The sequence below is a fragment of the Chlorocebus sabaeus genome, chromosome 1, assembly GCF_047675955.1.
Source record: "Chlorocebus sabaeus isolate Y175 chromosome 1, mChlSab1.0.hap1, whole genome shotgun sequence".
Lineage (NCBI taxonomy): Eukaryota > Metazoa > Chordata > Mammalia > Primates > Cercopithecidae > Chlorocebus > Chlorocebus sabaeus.
In genome coordinates this window covers 107,603,081-107,617,564 of record NC_132904.1, presented here as the reverse complement: position 1 = coordinate 107,617,564, position 14,484 = coordinate 107,603,081, and the positions used below count along the sequence as shown (strand labels likewise).

At 42.0% G+C, this 14,484-nt stretch overlaps 1 protein-coding gene across 1 annotated transcript in view; it reads right to left on the bottom strand.

Annotated features, from left to right (window-relative positions):
* Window positions 1–621: 621 nt before the first annotated feature.
* The window catches only part of POU2AF2 (POU class 2 homeobox associating factor 2), a 156,680-nt gene continuing 142,817 nt past the window's right edge, over window positions 622–14,484 (bottom strand). The window contains exons 7-9 of the mRNA XM_073020056.1: window positions 5,679–5,721; window positions 2,655–2,956; window positions 622–1,374 (exon numbers count right to left, since the gene is read on the bottom strand). Of these exons, the coding sequence (XP_072876157.1) occupies window positions 973–1,374; window positions 2,655–2,956; window positions 5,679–5,721 (747 nt within the window). The 3' untranslated portion in view covers window positions 622–972. The remainder of the gene's footprint in view (window positions 1,375–2,654; window positions 2,957–5,678; window positions 5,722–14,484) is intronic.

The window sequence follows — 14,484 nt, the reverse complement described above, 5'->3', positions numbered from 1 at the left end:
CATACACCTGGGTCCCAGCTACTTGGGAGGCTGAGGTAGGAGGATTGCTTGAGCCCAGGAGGTTGAGGCTGCAGTGAGCCATGATTGCACCACTACACTCCAGTCTGGGTGACAGTGAGACCCTGTCTCAAAAATAAAAAAAAAAGCATAAATTTACATTTGATTACAGAATGCCTATTTTATTCATTCATGCTGATAACTGTAGGTTTACTCCATCAGAGAGACAATGTCTGGTTTAATTAAGGCCATCATTGATCAAAGAAAATTTTTGGACTTTTGTGGATTGAACTAATTTGGGGACATCCTGGGCTTTAGGATAGACTCAAAAAATAACTTTGTTATTTACAAAGCCGTAGTCTCCTGATCTCATCCTATTTTATGGACAATAACATATTTATAGATTGTGCCTTTTTTTTTTTTTTTTACTGGGCTTTTACAAATCACTAAAATAAGGCATAAATATATGTATATAAAACACTTCACTCTTTCAAGTCACATGCTATAAAATGAGTTTTGTTTTATGTGGTCATATCTATATTATATCCTATTTAGTGTCTTTCACTGAAGAATACACATAGTTTATAACTAAGAAACATTTGACAGGAAAATCGGTATTTTTTATGATCTGCATAAACTTTTTAATGTAATTTAGGAAAAAAAATCAGTGCCAAAAATGATACTTCAAAGATAACAGAAGATTCAGAACATAATGGGTTACAACAGTTCCAAAAAGACCACATTGTAAGGTTATCTCACTAGAATACGGTCTGTGATACATTTAATTAACGTTCTGTTTTATTTCAGTGGGGCTATGGTGGAGAAGATTATAAATAAATGCCCTTGTCCACTAACAAAGGGCGGCATTGTGGCTTATTCTGAAGATCCAGTCCCGAATGAGCTGACACACCTAAAACAATCTTCGGAATACACCTCAAGTTGAAGAAAAACCCAGAAGTCCTTTGGCCCTCCCCCTCAATAAGCTCTGCGGCATTCATATGACCCCCAGGGGATGCTCCCATCTTCTTTCGCCCAAGGGGAAGGGTCATGGAGGGAACAGGTGTCTGCTTCCTCATCTGGGGAGAGTGGCCCCACTTTGGGTGGTAAGTCGTTTGACACTGTCATGAAAGGGGTGAAGGGGTAAGGAGGTGGGGTGGGGTACCCCGGAGTGTGGTGCAGATCTTCCAGAGCATGCAGCGAGTAGGACTGAGCCCCAGCCAGGGAGGTCCCCCAGCTGGAGCCCCTGTGCTGGGCGGTGCTCCCAGACTCAAGCTGGGAGAGGCAACTTGTGCTGGGTGGCAAGGTCTGCAGGGCATCGGAGGACACAGGGTCGGGCTGGCTGAGACCGTCAGGCAACGTCTGCTCCCATGAGTCCCTCTGAGGAGAATGGAAAGGCCACAGAGGTTATTCTCTAGGTGACACTCTGATGATACATTGCGTGCTGCCAGACTGTGACTTCAGGGCAGCCTTCATCCCCTCTCTCTGCTGTCTGAAGCCTGGCTCTCAGGCTGCTCTTCTCTCAGGCTTTTGACACTAGCAGTGAAAGTTTTCCTCCCTTCCTACTCCAGAATTAGATTTGCTATAGATATTGAGATTCCTTTTCCCAGAAGACAACATTAAATGAGTGAAATGTGAGACTAATAAAATGCACATCCATGCAACATTTTACTGTGTACAATGCACGCTGTCTTGGATTCTTTTTGAGTCTCCCATTAGTCTGGGTCCTAGAATGCCCTTTATACAATGGGGAAGGTCAGCGCTTGGCCCACTCCTTGGAGTAGACCTTCAACTCCATGGTGAGCTTTGGAGGGGACTAAGAAGCCCACTCTGTCCTCAGTAAGGCAGGAGGAAAGAGGTAGGATTCCCTTAAGTTTGGAGCTAGAAAGATTTGGATTCATTCATGGCTCCTCTTGACTCTGAGCCCAACATTGCTCATCTGTAAAATGGGGCTTTAATAAATATATCCTGAGTTGTTGCAAGTATTGAATGAACACATCACATTTTCTGGTACAGAATATACTTAATAATGTGAATTCTCATTCTCTCCCTTTTGTCTAAAATGCTGTCTTTAGAGATTCATTCCTTTGTGGTAGAAACCTTTACGATTCTCTATGAGCATTAGCATTCTTCAGATCTTTATGAACTCACCTGTTTGGAAGGATTGATTGGGAGAGAACAAGGATTTTTAGGCTAAAAATGTGGGGAAGGGGAGGCAGGGGACTTGGAAAGAAAGAGGAGCCCTATGTACCCTCCTTGGGAGATTAGCACCCATCTCATTACTGCCTAGCAGGTCTGAGATGCAGCTTCAGTGGTCCTTCCTTAGGGGCTGCAGGAATGATGATGACTGGCACTAACAGGGTGGGGGAACATCAGACAGTATCCACAGAGCATTAACAAAATGGATATAAATCCCGCTGTACATTCCTCCCGGTTCCAAGCCCTGCTTAGACCCTCCTGGCTGTCATGGCTAACAGGGATCCTTGAACAAGGCTCCCTCAGAGGGTGTCCTGGCATCTCCAGGCAGCTGCAAAGCAGCCTCAGGAGTCTCGAGGGTGAGCCAGACCTGGCTTCAACCCGGATGCCAAGCACAGCGGCTGGGCCAGAGGGTGAGCCTCGCCCCTCTTTTACTCCCTCACAAGAGGCCTCTGCATACTCACAAACAGGAAGTGAGTGGGGTCTCCGGGGAAGGGCGGCGGCAGGAGCGGCGGGAGGGTGGAGGCGCTGAACAGAGAGCCCGCGTTGGGCGTCAGCGCCGGAGGCCGGTAGTCTCCATAGGGCTCAGGGGAGAAGTAGGGCTCCAGGAGGGCCGCATGGCTCTGCCCTGCGGAGGACTCACAGGGAAACGGCTTCCCCACGCTGGAGGTGTAGACGTCATTTGAAAACTGTTTACTGTTGTGGAAGTCTGAGTCAGATAAGAAAGATCTTCTGACACCGTAGTAACCTGATGTGACCGGCGAACCTGTTGCCAAATGAAAAACACATGGGCAGAAAGTTCCTCCCACCCAGGGCAGTCAAGGCCTCAGTTGCAGCTGAGTCTCTGCCTGGAAAATGATGTTACTAACGCGTGCCTGACTCCAGCGCTAACATGGAAATAGAGAAATGTCTTGAAAAGCGTGAAATGTTCCTGCATTAGCCCAAATAACTGATGTCTGAAAACATTATCGCCTTTAGGGGTGAGTTCATTTTAGACAGTACGGTATCTGTTCGTTCATTCACACTTATTGAGTACCTTCCAGGTGCCCCGGGGCTGTGCTAGGAAGAGAGAAATAAAAGAATCTCTTGGCATTCACATTTTAACCAAGGAAGCATCTTTTTCACCACATCGGAGCTACCTCTCCATATACATAGAACTGTTAACAAGAGGCTGCTCCTGTCCTGTTATCTGAGATCACTATCTCTGGATAAGGTGACACATATAACCCCACCTCAAATCAGAGGCAGGCTGTACTCTATCTTCTAATTCTTCGCACATTGACCTTACGCTGGGTCGCACACCTGGCAGACATCAATAAATGACTTGCTTTGAAAGGGTTAGATGGCTACACAGAAGCCAGTTTTAGAGGCCTGTAGTTGCAGGGCTTTGATGAGTTTCATGTTATTTGCTGCCCTCTTGTGGCCTCACGGAATCCTTCCCTCAACTCACCAGGGCCCTGCAAGTTTAGGAAGACTGCCTGGTACAGAAAGTTTCTCTTGGTGGGCCCGGAGCGGTGGCTCACGCCAGTAATCCCGGTGGCTGGCGGATCACAAGGTCAAGAGATTAAGACCATCCTGGTCAACATGGTGAAACCGTGTCTCTACTAAAAACAATACTTATCAGCTGGGCCACCGTGCCTGTTATCCCAGCTACTGGAGTCAATACTTATCAGCTGGGCCACCGTGCCTGTTATCCCAGCTACTGGAGTCAATACTTATCAGCTGGGCCACCGTGCCTGTTATCCCAGCTACTGGAGTCCGGGCTACTCGGGAGGCTGAGGCAGGAGAGTCGCTTGAACCGGGAAGTGGAGGTTGCAGTGAACCAGGATGGCACCACTGCACTTCAGTCTGGGCGACAGAGCGAGAGTCCGTCTCAAAAAAATAAATAAATGAAATTTTCCCTTGGTGGAGAGAGGGAGGGACAGAAACTGATAAGAGCTTCATTTAAGGTAAGCGCAGCAGTGAAATGGTTTCCAAAGAAAAAGATGTGTTTGCTCAACAATAGCTCAGTTGTAGCAGAAAACACATGATCATTCAGAACATGTTTGAGGGCATAGACTTGAGGTCTATAAAACTTATGGTTTAATTGTTCCAGCTGGCCTTGGGTGTGATCTAATGCTAACACTAACACTGTTAGGTCACAGGTCACAAAGAGGCTGAGCTTGGCAGAAGATGTAAGTGCCTGTCTTTCTTACCTTACCCCAACCACAGCAGACCACTTCTGAGCTTCTGACTGTATAGACCCAGAATTCCAGCCCATTCCACAGGACGTGGAACTTTATATTATGCTCATTCCTCTTTCACCTGAGTCACAATGATCTTTCCAGCCAACCTGCAAGCCCAAGGGGGCAGAGCTCATGCCTTATACATTTTCTTTAAACCTAGTAGTATAACATTGTGTTCAAGAATGGCATGTGAATTTATTCATCCAGAAGAAGAAATCAAAATTCCCCATCAAACCTATAGCACGATTCTACTCACTTCCCTTTCATCTTACCTTCTATAACTTCTAACCTGCTCATGCATTTGAAAGCTGCAGTTAGGGTTTTCATTATAAGCATACTTCCCTGGGAAAAATATCTGTGCAACTGAACCTTAATATAAATAAATAAGGTTCTGTTTCATACAATGAATTTATATTTATGAGAGTGGTTAAGGTTGAGAATATGAAAACAAGGTTTCCAGGCTCTCATCTATACTCCCAATTTCCAAATCAAAACAACCACAAAGAAAAAAGCATCTGCTCTCTTAGCATGGATTTTCTCTGTACAAAGAGAAAGGATAATTTCTAGATAAAGAGAAGCTATAGAATTTTTTTTTTTTTTTTCTGTAGAAGGCAGGAGATGCAACCAAATTTCAATGGCAGTATATATGATTGGGAAACAACATACAGGCATTTAAATATTCGGGATCCTCCATTGTTCTTATTCCTTTCCCTTCTCCAGCTTTGAAGGTGATAAAACTATTAGGGACTGTGCCGCTTCTGAGTTGAACTAGATGAGATTGTCTTTGCCTGTGTGTGTGTGTATATGAGAATGTCCAACACTATTATTATGAATTCCCTTTTTACATCCCCACAGGAGTATTTAATGAGACACAGGCATTGAAATGAATTCAAAATGCTGAACCAAGTGCCTGGCTCCCTCTGCTCGCAGGCCGCTTTCCTCTTTCTGTTTGAAAGCAGATGCCTCATCTCTCAGATCGTGGTGTCAGAACTTTAGACATTTTAAAACTGTATCAAGGGCATAATTTATATTGCCTTTGCCCCAAAAGCTTGGGATCAAAGGGCTGCTTTCAAGACAAAATGAATTTTAAATTCAGAAATGACTGAATGAGTTCTGTTCTTCGCTGATTTTGTATTTTAGACAAAACTATTTTAAAGGAGCAGAGTTTTGGAAGTACTGTAAGGTGGTTGTGAAAGAATGGAAGCCCAGATGCTTGATTTAAATTCCAAAGGGAATAATTGCTTATTGAATTGAAGTACTCACCTGGCATCTGCACAAATGGAGACTGAGAGGAGCTGACGCTGCCCTGGAAGGTAAACAGAATTCACATGTTTTCTTTAGTTGTAAGTTTGACTTTAATAAAAATTAGGACTACCCCTTATAAACTTGGTGTTATGATATTCAGAAATATTATCTGGGGAGTTGGGTTGACCCTCAGGTCAACTGAGAATAAGAATTCAAGTACCATAGAACAAAGTTTTACAAGGGACAAAGAGAAACCACACTTTTACATTTTGATAAACATGCCAGAAAGCACTGACTGGATAAAATGGAATAATTTATCCTCCATTTTCTACTGTTCCAGTTAACATTCCCTCATCAAATATATATTAAGTGACTATATATATGCATATGCAGTAGCCTCCCCTTACCCACGAGGGATATATTCCAAGACTCCTCAGTGGGTTCCTAAAACTGAGGATAGTACCACACCTGATTGCCATCAGTTGGAACACGTTTCTGTTCATGTCCTCCACCCACAAACTCAATGCCTTTTCCATCTTAGCTAAGAATTTATCATGCACTGTGGCCACAGTTTTGCAGTTCGAGGTGCAACAGCAAAAACTATCATGAATTTCTTTTTCGTTCTTCACAATTTCATAGACAGAAGATTTGTTCTTACCATACCGATGTCTGACCTCAGCATACATTTGTTTTTCTTTCCTTATTAAGTTGAGAACGTTTACCTTTTCATTTAAAGGGAGCACATTCTGGCTTCTTGGCATATCTAAATTGCCAGCATCGCTACTCTTGTGCTGTAGGGCCATTATGCAATACAATAAGGGTGACTTGAACACAAGCACTGCCATACAGTGACAGGTGATCCAATCCTTGAGTTGGCTACTGAGACACTAACGGGCAGGTGGTGTAGACAGTGTGGATCGGCTGGACAAAGGTAGGATTCAAGTCCTGGGCAGCATGGAGTGGGACTGAATGAAATTTCATCACACCACTGAGAAAGGCGTGCCATTTAAGATTTAGGAATTGTTTATTTCTAGAGGTCTGCATTTAGTGTGTTCAGACTGCAGTTAACCATGAGTAGCTGAAACCTCAGAAAGGGAAACCATGGCTAAGGGGCGCCTACTGTATGTGTGTATGTGCATACACACATGCACTTAGTGTTGGGCTTCAGCACTGAAGGGCCACCTTTTACTGTCTGAATCCATGTGGAGAAGGAAGCTCCACTAAGTGTAAGCACCTTGACTGGGATGTGCCCTCAGTTCCTAGAACAGGGTGTAGGTCATAATAGACTTAAGAAAAATATGTGGAATGAAGACACAATCTTCAAAGAACCCACAGGCTAGAGAGTAGGGGAGGTTGGGGAACGTGGTGGGTCGAATTATGTGCCCTCTCCATAAGATATGTATATATACTTTTTTGAGATGGAATCTCACTCTGTCACCCATGGCATGATCTCAGCTCACTGCAACCTCCACCTCCTGGATTCAAGTGTTTCTCCTGCCTCAGTCTCCTGAGTATCTGGCATTGCAGGCATGAGCCACCACACCTGGCAAATGTTTGCATTTTTAGTAGAGATGGGTTTCACCATGTTGGCCGGGCTGGTCTTGAACTCCTGACCTCAGGTGATCTACCTGTTTCGGCCTCCCAAAGTGCTGGAATTTCAGGCATGATCCACCCAAAGATATATTGATATATTAATCCTTGATACCTGTGAATGTGATGGTATTTGCTAATAGGGCTATTAAAGATGTAACTACTTAAATTAAGAGGTCATACTAAATTAGGGTGTGTCCTAAATCTCATGTGACTGATGTCCTTAAAGGAAGAGGAGAGGGACACACAAAGACACAGATGCAGATGGGACAAGGTCATGTGAAGACAAAGGCAGCAGTTTGAGTAATACAACCTCAAGCCAAGGAACATCGAGGATCACCAGCCACAATTGCCAGGTAGGAAGAGGCAAGGAAGGATTCTCCCCAGAGGCTCCAGAGAGAGCATGGTCCTGCTGACACCTTGATTTTGGACTTCTAGCCTCTAGAGCTATGAGATGATACATTTCTGTTGCTGTAAGTCATCCTATTTGTGGTAACTTGTTATTGCAGCCCTAAGAAACCAATACAGGGGTGACTGATGACAAAACAGAATATTTGGTGTAGTATGAAAAGTGGCAGGGCCAGGGAAAGATGGGGTGATGGGGGCACCTAAACTGGTGTTAGGAATGGGGTGGGAGACACATCTTGCAGGACACAGTGCCTAAGCGGACCTCTGAAGGAAGAATATCTAGGTGTGTAGAGTCTTAAAATATTCAAATAATGGCTCCAAGATGTCCTGGAGCAAAGTAAGGGGAGAGGGTGTAGCTTCTATGGAAGTTAAGAATCCTCAACACCCAGTTCGTTGAATCTGAGTTCTTTTGCAGCGACTCTAATGATTCTATAGACTTTCAAGAGTTGGAAGAAATTTTATAGTCTCATTTAATGATTGAATTCTCGCCATATTACTAACACCAGGTGCATCTAATATCCAGGGACAGAGAACTTAGCACCTTCTGAGGAAACCCATTTCTTCTTTAGGAACCTTTACCAATTACAAAGTTGGCTGGAAAGAATTGTTTTCCTAGTTCTAATCCCTTTGGTCCTTATAGAATAAGTTGAACACTTTTTGCATACACAGCCCTTCAAATATTTGAAGACAAGCCTATGAAAAATACCATCCTGGGTGGCTTAAACAATTATTTCTCATAGTTCACGAGACTGGAAGTCTGAGATCATGGTGTAGTTTTCAGTAAGGGCCCTCTTTCTGCTTTGCAGAAAGCTGGCTTCTCACTGTGTGTTCACATGGCAGGGAGAGAAAGAGAAAGAGAGAAAGAGAAAGAGAAGAGAAAGAGAAAGAGAAAGCGAAAGCGAAAGCGAAAGCGAAAGCGAAAGCGAAAGCGAAAGCGAAAGCGAAAGCGAAAGCGAAAGCGAAAGCGAGAGATAATCTGATGTCTCTTCTTATAAGGACACTAATCCCATTAGAGAGATTCACCTGCAAGATCTAATTACCTAATTACCTCCCAAAGGCCCCTCCTCCAAATGCCATCACATTGGGGATTAGCACCTCAACATTTGAATTTTAGGGGAATGCAAACATGCAATTGCAATCTGTAGTATCAACCTTGAATTCAAACTTCTCCAGGCAAAATACCCTCCAACTCAGAAGCAGCATGCTAATTAAGAGTAAAGCCTCTGGAACCAGAATGACGACGTTTGAATCCCAGCTCTACCTCTTATTAGCTGTGGGATCTTGGGCACCTGAAGATTAAATGAGATGATTACCTCGAGCACTTAGAATAGTGTCTGCCACAGGGTAAACAGCATACATGCCTTAGTTATTATTACTATTATGCATTTTTTGGTTCCTCCAAATCTGTGGGATATTTCTCCAAACCTTTTGATTTCTGGGTTTTCCTGATTAATACTTTAACACTTTTAAGTGGCAGAAGGGAACTCCTGGGCATGTAATGGTCAGAAGTGGGTCCCCTAATATTTCTCTGAGAAGGAACGGGGCAGTGATTAAACCATAGATGCACTTGTATTTGGGCACATATTCCCATGTTGCAGGCGCCCATGTTATCCAGTGTTACCCTCCCATTTTCAGTTCTGTGGTGTGGCTGGGTCTTTCCTTGAAGACCTGTGCCAACGCATATGCCTTCTGGCTTCAGCCTCAGCCTCCTTCCAGGTTAAGTAGGATGTGGCAAGGGGGTGGTAGCTGTCCTGGGTACTGCCCACAGAGATGTCCCATTGTTCTTCTCCTACCTTCTCTTCATGCCTGCTTCTCTTAAACTGCTGTGGCCAAGGCTGGGGCCAGTATCAAGGCCCCTGTGAGACACAGCTGCACACCCGCCCAATCTAATGAGCATCAGCATCAGCACCCTATTTGCCCTCAGTATGTTAGCCATTTATCTATCAGCTGGAATGGCTCTGCCTCCTGCCTCTGCCCCAGGATGGGAGAGAGCCCAGTCTATGTCATTGTGGCTGACAAAACCCCTTCACCTTTTGACATCTCTGCTCTAAAAGTTTTTCTGTCTTTCTCCTCCACTGCCCACAATCTCCAGCATCTTCTATGATGCCTTCTCCATCTTCTGCCCAGGCTTAATTATTACTGTGGGACTGACAGTACTGGCTCCTCCCCGGCCCAATTTTTATACCAGAAGACTCTACAAATATTTCACAATTAAAGGTCTAGTTGATTTTATTTATTACTTGATGAAGCTTTTTGTACTCTTATCTCCTGTATGATTTTGTTCTCTACCTGCTGTGGAAATTGTACACTCTATTTTCATTCTTTATGATTACCCTTACAATTTTACCATACATATTTAACAAACCTGCAAACAATATCTTAACCCTACAATTGAGAGATAAGAACTGTCCCTCTTCTAATTTACATGTGTGCTATTCTCTTTTCTTTTAGCTTGTTTCTTGTTATTAAGCTGCCACAAATTAGACATCAATATCATCATTTAATTCAGTAATTCTGTATTAGATTTACTAATTTGAATTAAGGTTCAAATGTCTACCATTTGCTTTATTCCTTTCCCAGACTTTCTTTCTAGGTTCATTTCCTTCTTCTGAAGTAATTTTTAAAAAAAATCCCTTAAGTGTCAGTGTTGTTGAAAGTAAACTGTTTCAATTTCTATTTATCTGAAAATATTGTTTCTTTTGACCTTGTACTTGAAAGATAATACCACTGGATTTACGATTTTAACTTTATAGGTTTTTCTTTTTTTTTTTCTTAGCACTTTGAAGATCTCATATATGTGTGTATATATATTATATATATATATATAGTGTGTGTGTGTGTGTGTGTGTGTGTGTGATGGAATCTCACACTGTCACCTGGGCTGGAGTGCAGTGGTGCGATCTCGGCTCACAGCAACCTCCACCTTCCGGGTTCAAGCGATTTTCCTGCCTCAGCCTCCCGAGTACTACAGGCATGTGCCACTATGTCCAGCTAATTTTTGTAATTTTTTTCTTTTTAAGTAGAGACGGGGTTTCACCATGTTGCCCAGGATGGTCTCACTCTCTTGATCTTGTGATCCAGCCGCCTTGGCCTCCCAAAGTGCTGGGATTGCAGGCGTGAGCCACCGTGCCCAGCCAGTGTCTGCTATTGGTCTTTCAGTTATTCTTTGTGACAATCTTTTCTTTATTTCTGACTGTTCCCAATATACTCCCTTGCTCTTCGAGGTTCTTCAAGTTCACCTCATTTTATCTAGAGGTAGATTTATTTTTATTTATCTTGCTTGATATAGAATGGGCTTCATGTATCTAGGGATTCATATCTTTCATAAATTCTGAAAAAATGTCAACCATCATCTCTTCAAATATTGTCTTGTCTTTATTATGACTGTTCTGTCCTCCTGGGACTCTGTTTAGATATATGTTAGAACTTTTACTATTATCCTCACAATCCCTTAACCTCTATTTATTTTTTCTGTGTCTGTGATTCTTTGTTCTATATTTTGGTAGAGATTGGCATAGATTTCTTCAGATGTGTTTTCAGTTCACTAATTCTTTTTTCAACTATAGTTAATTTGTTGTTTAACTCACACATTGAGTTTTTATATCCATGATTTTATATTTTTTCATTTCTATAAATTCCATTTGATTTTTAGAATCTATTTGGTAATTTTTGATAGCCTCTTGTTGAGTGCTCATTATGTATTAAGTATTATGTATTTTGTATTTGGTAATTCTAACACATGAAAGTTCTGGGAATTTAAATTTATTGTCTATTGTTTGTGTGGACTCATTCACAGTGGTTTGCTTTCTTATGCATGGGTGATCTTTGATTGAAACTCACATCTTATTGACCTAATCTGTGGAGATCTGGGGTCCTGAATTGAGGCTGCTTTCCTCTAGAAGATTTATGTTTATATCTATGGGGAACCGGCTGCCTTCCAGGTTCCCCACATTAATCCTGGAGTCCAAGGTTCAGCCTCCCAATCTTGGCAACAGATCAAGGACCAGTCTTCACAGGTAAAGCCAATTGGACACCTGTCCTCACGAAACCTGTCTTTTTGGCAGGATCACCTTCTCATCATTCAGTGCTTTACTTTCTGCTCAAACCCTTTTTCAATCTCCTATGCCAACTCCTGCCCCTACCCCCATTGGAGATTTCTCTTACTTTCTGCTAGCTCAACAACTCACTAAAATTTGTATTATGCAAGATACAGTTTTGTTGTGGGAGAGCTCTTCTCACCCCCATACCAGAATTGAATCTGTAAATATTGAGCCCAGATGTAGATACCGTCCTGGTTTTAACACAGCACAAAAGCTTTTATTTTTCCATGACTTCCAACATTTTCCAGCAGAGATCTAAATTATAACAGAAGTAATTCATAAGCACTTACTTATAGTAATTTCATAAACACACTGTGAGCCATTGCTATGGTCAACTGTGCTATCTGTATCATCTCATTTAATTCTCATGACCACCCCAGAAGATCAGTAATATTATTCTCATTTTGCCAATGAGGGAAGCTAAGCATAGAGAGAATAACCTGATTTCCCTTCTAGGAGAGGATTGGTTGTGGCGATGGTAGTAGTGGGTGGAATTAGACAAGAGCCTTTCTGATATCAGAGCCTGTTTCTTAACCACCACACCAGTCTGCTTTGGAAGCATTTTAGTAATTCAACAGTTAAAAATAGAAAAGCATCCTAGTTTGAAAAAATTTAGTATAATGGAGACTTACGGACATCCAGAGAGATCATATAATTATATAAAAGCTCACAAGGAGGATTGGGTGGGATACTTTCCTGTCTGTCTATCTGTCTCTCTCTTTTTTTCACACACACACACACACGCAAACACACACACGCACACATACACATCCTTAATCCTTTGAGTGACATTCTACTTTTGAAGGGGTCAGCTTTATTGAGATATAATTTACATATAATAAAATTCACAAAATTTAAGGGTACAATTTGATGAATTTTGGCAAAATTTGATGAACACTTGTGACCTACCACCGCAATCATGATGTAAAACATTCTCATCAGACTAGTCAGTTTATAGCTATAATTAGTGCTGCCCACTCTGTGGTGACCTGGGAAATATTTTGATGGATAAACACGAAAGTCAATGATAATGGACCTCTTCAGTTGGTATCACAGACCCTAGAAGACTCCTAAAGGGCCTGCATGGGGTTGGGAAGAAGGTCACTGGGAAGATATCAGAGCTGCCACTTGCTTCTCCATCCCATTTCCAGATTTCACCAGTCAGGAGAGAAAAGCCTAAAACAGGGTCTTTCAGCATGTGCAGTCATTGTCATTTCCTATGTGAAGGGAAATCTTCCATTTTTTTTTCTTGGTTCAATATATTGTATTCACACAGTTGTCTCTTATCCTGCAAATCCTCCAGAAGTAATATTGAAATTAATATTGAAGAGCCCATAACTTTTGACCAAGCGAGATGGTATATAATTTTGATTTTGCATACTGCAAACAACAGGATCCTGCAATGCCAGCTAGCCAAATTTAGAGGTTTATATTTGAATGAAATTTGCCAACCTGCAACTTCCTGCAGCTAACACGGCAGCCTCACAGCTGCCCCCAAAGCCCCTCCATGAAAATGAGTTAATTTGAACTAATAGGTCACCAAGGTAATAAAGTGATAAGATTAGGAGTTTCCCTTGAGTACATTTATAGTCATTTTATGATCCTATAATATTTTTAGGTGTTAACCTAGTTGAAGGACATATTGAAATGTACTAAGGAGGTGATGTCTGACTAGCATGCCATGTTCATACTGCCGTATACTTTTTTTTTTTTTTTTGAGACGGAGTCTGGCTCTGTCACCCAGGCTGGAGTGCAGTGGCCGGATCTCAGCTCACTGCAAGCTCCGCCTCCCGGGTTTACGCCATTCTCCTGCCTCAGCCTCCCGAGTACCTGGGACTACACGTATACTTTTATTTCTTAATTCAAATTGAGATAAAATTTAGTTTAGAAAATGAGTCTTCAAACTTAAAGATATTGCTACTTATGCTTAAGTAATAATAATCATAGCCACTTGTGAATAGGTGATATCTCTCTGAGACATTCATAGTATTTTATACATTTACATTTTCATTGTCGTCATTTCTATGGTTGTGAGACAGGTGGAGCTGATGATACTATATTCAACATTCTGACACCACATTTTAATGTCTACATTTAGATCTACCACAGGTCATATGGTTTTCCTCCAACTTCGGAATTAAAGGAAGGTTAATGCTGGATGTTAACACAGTTAGTCTTTAAATGGGCACTGATGTTATGTTGGAACATCTTGCCAGGAAAAAAATATGGGTATAGAGATTTACATGTCTTAGTTAACAGGAAAAGTGTATGGTAGAACCAGGGGCATTTCGGTTGGTGTGAAATATTGTGTGTTGGCTAAACTATCTCAAACATATTCTTATAAATCTTATTACGTTGGCAAAGTTTGAAACAGGTTTTGATTTATAGGCCACTTACCTGAGTTGTGTGTTGTAAATAAGAAAAATAATCTATAATTGTAAAGAAGAAAAATAATCTATAATCAATATCAACTACAGATGTAAGCCTCTACTATGCGTCAGAAAAGGGGCAAGTCAATGTGTGGAGGATTTGAATTGGGTGCTGAAGGATGAGAGGATGCAGAGAGGAGAAAGGAAGCTCCCAGGAAGGAGGAATTTTGTGAACTAAACACAAGGTGGGAAAGCACAGCTCTTCTTCAGGAAATAATAAGCAAGTTGGCTTGTCTAGAGCAGAAGTTTCATTTCATTCATTCTATTAAAATTTATTCTGTGCCTACTCTGCACCAG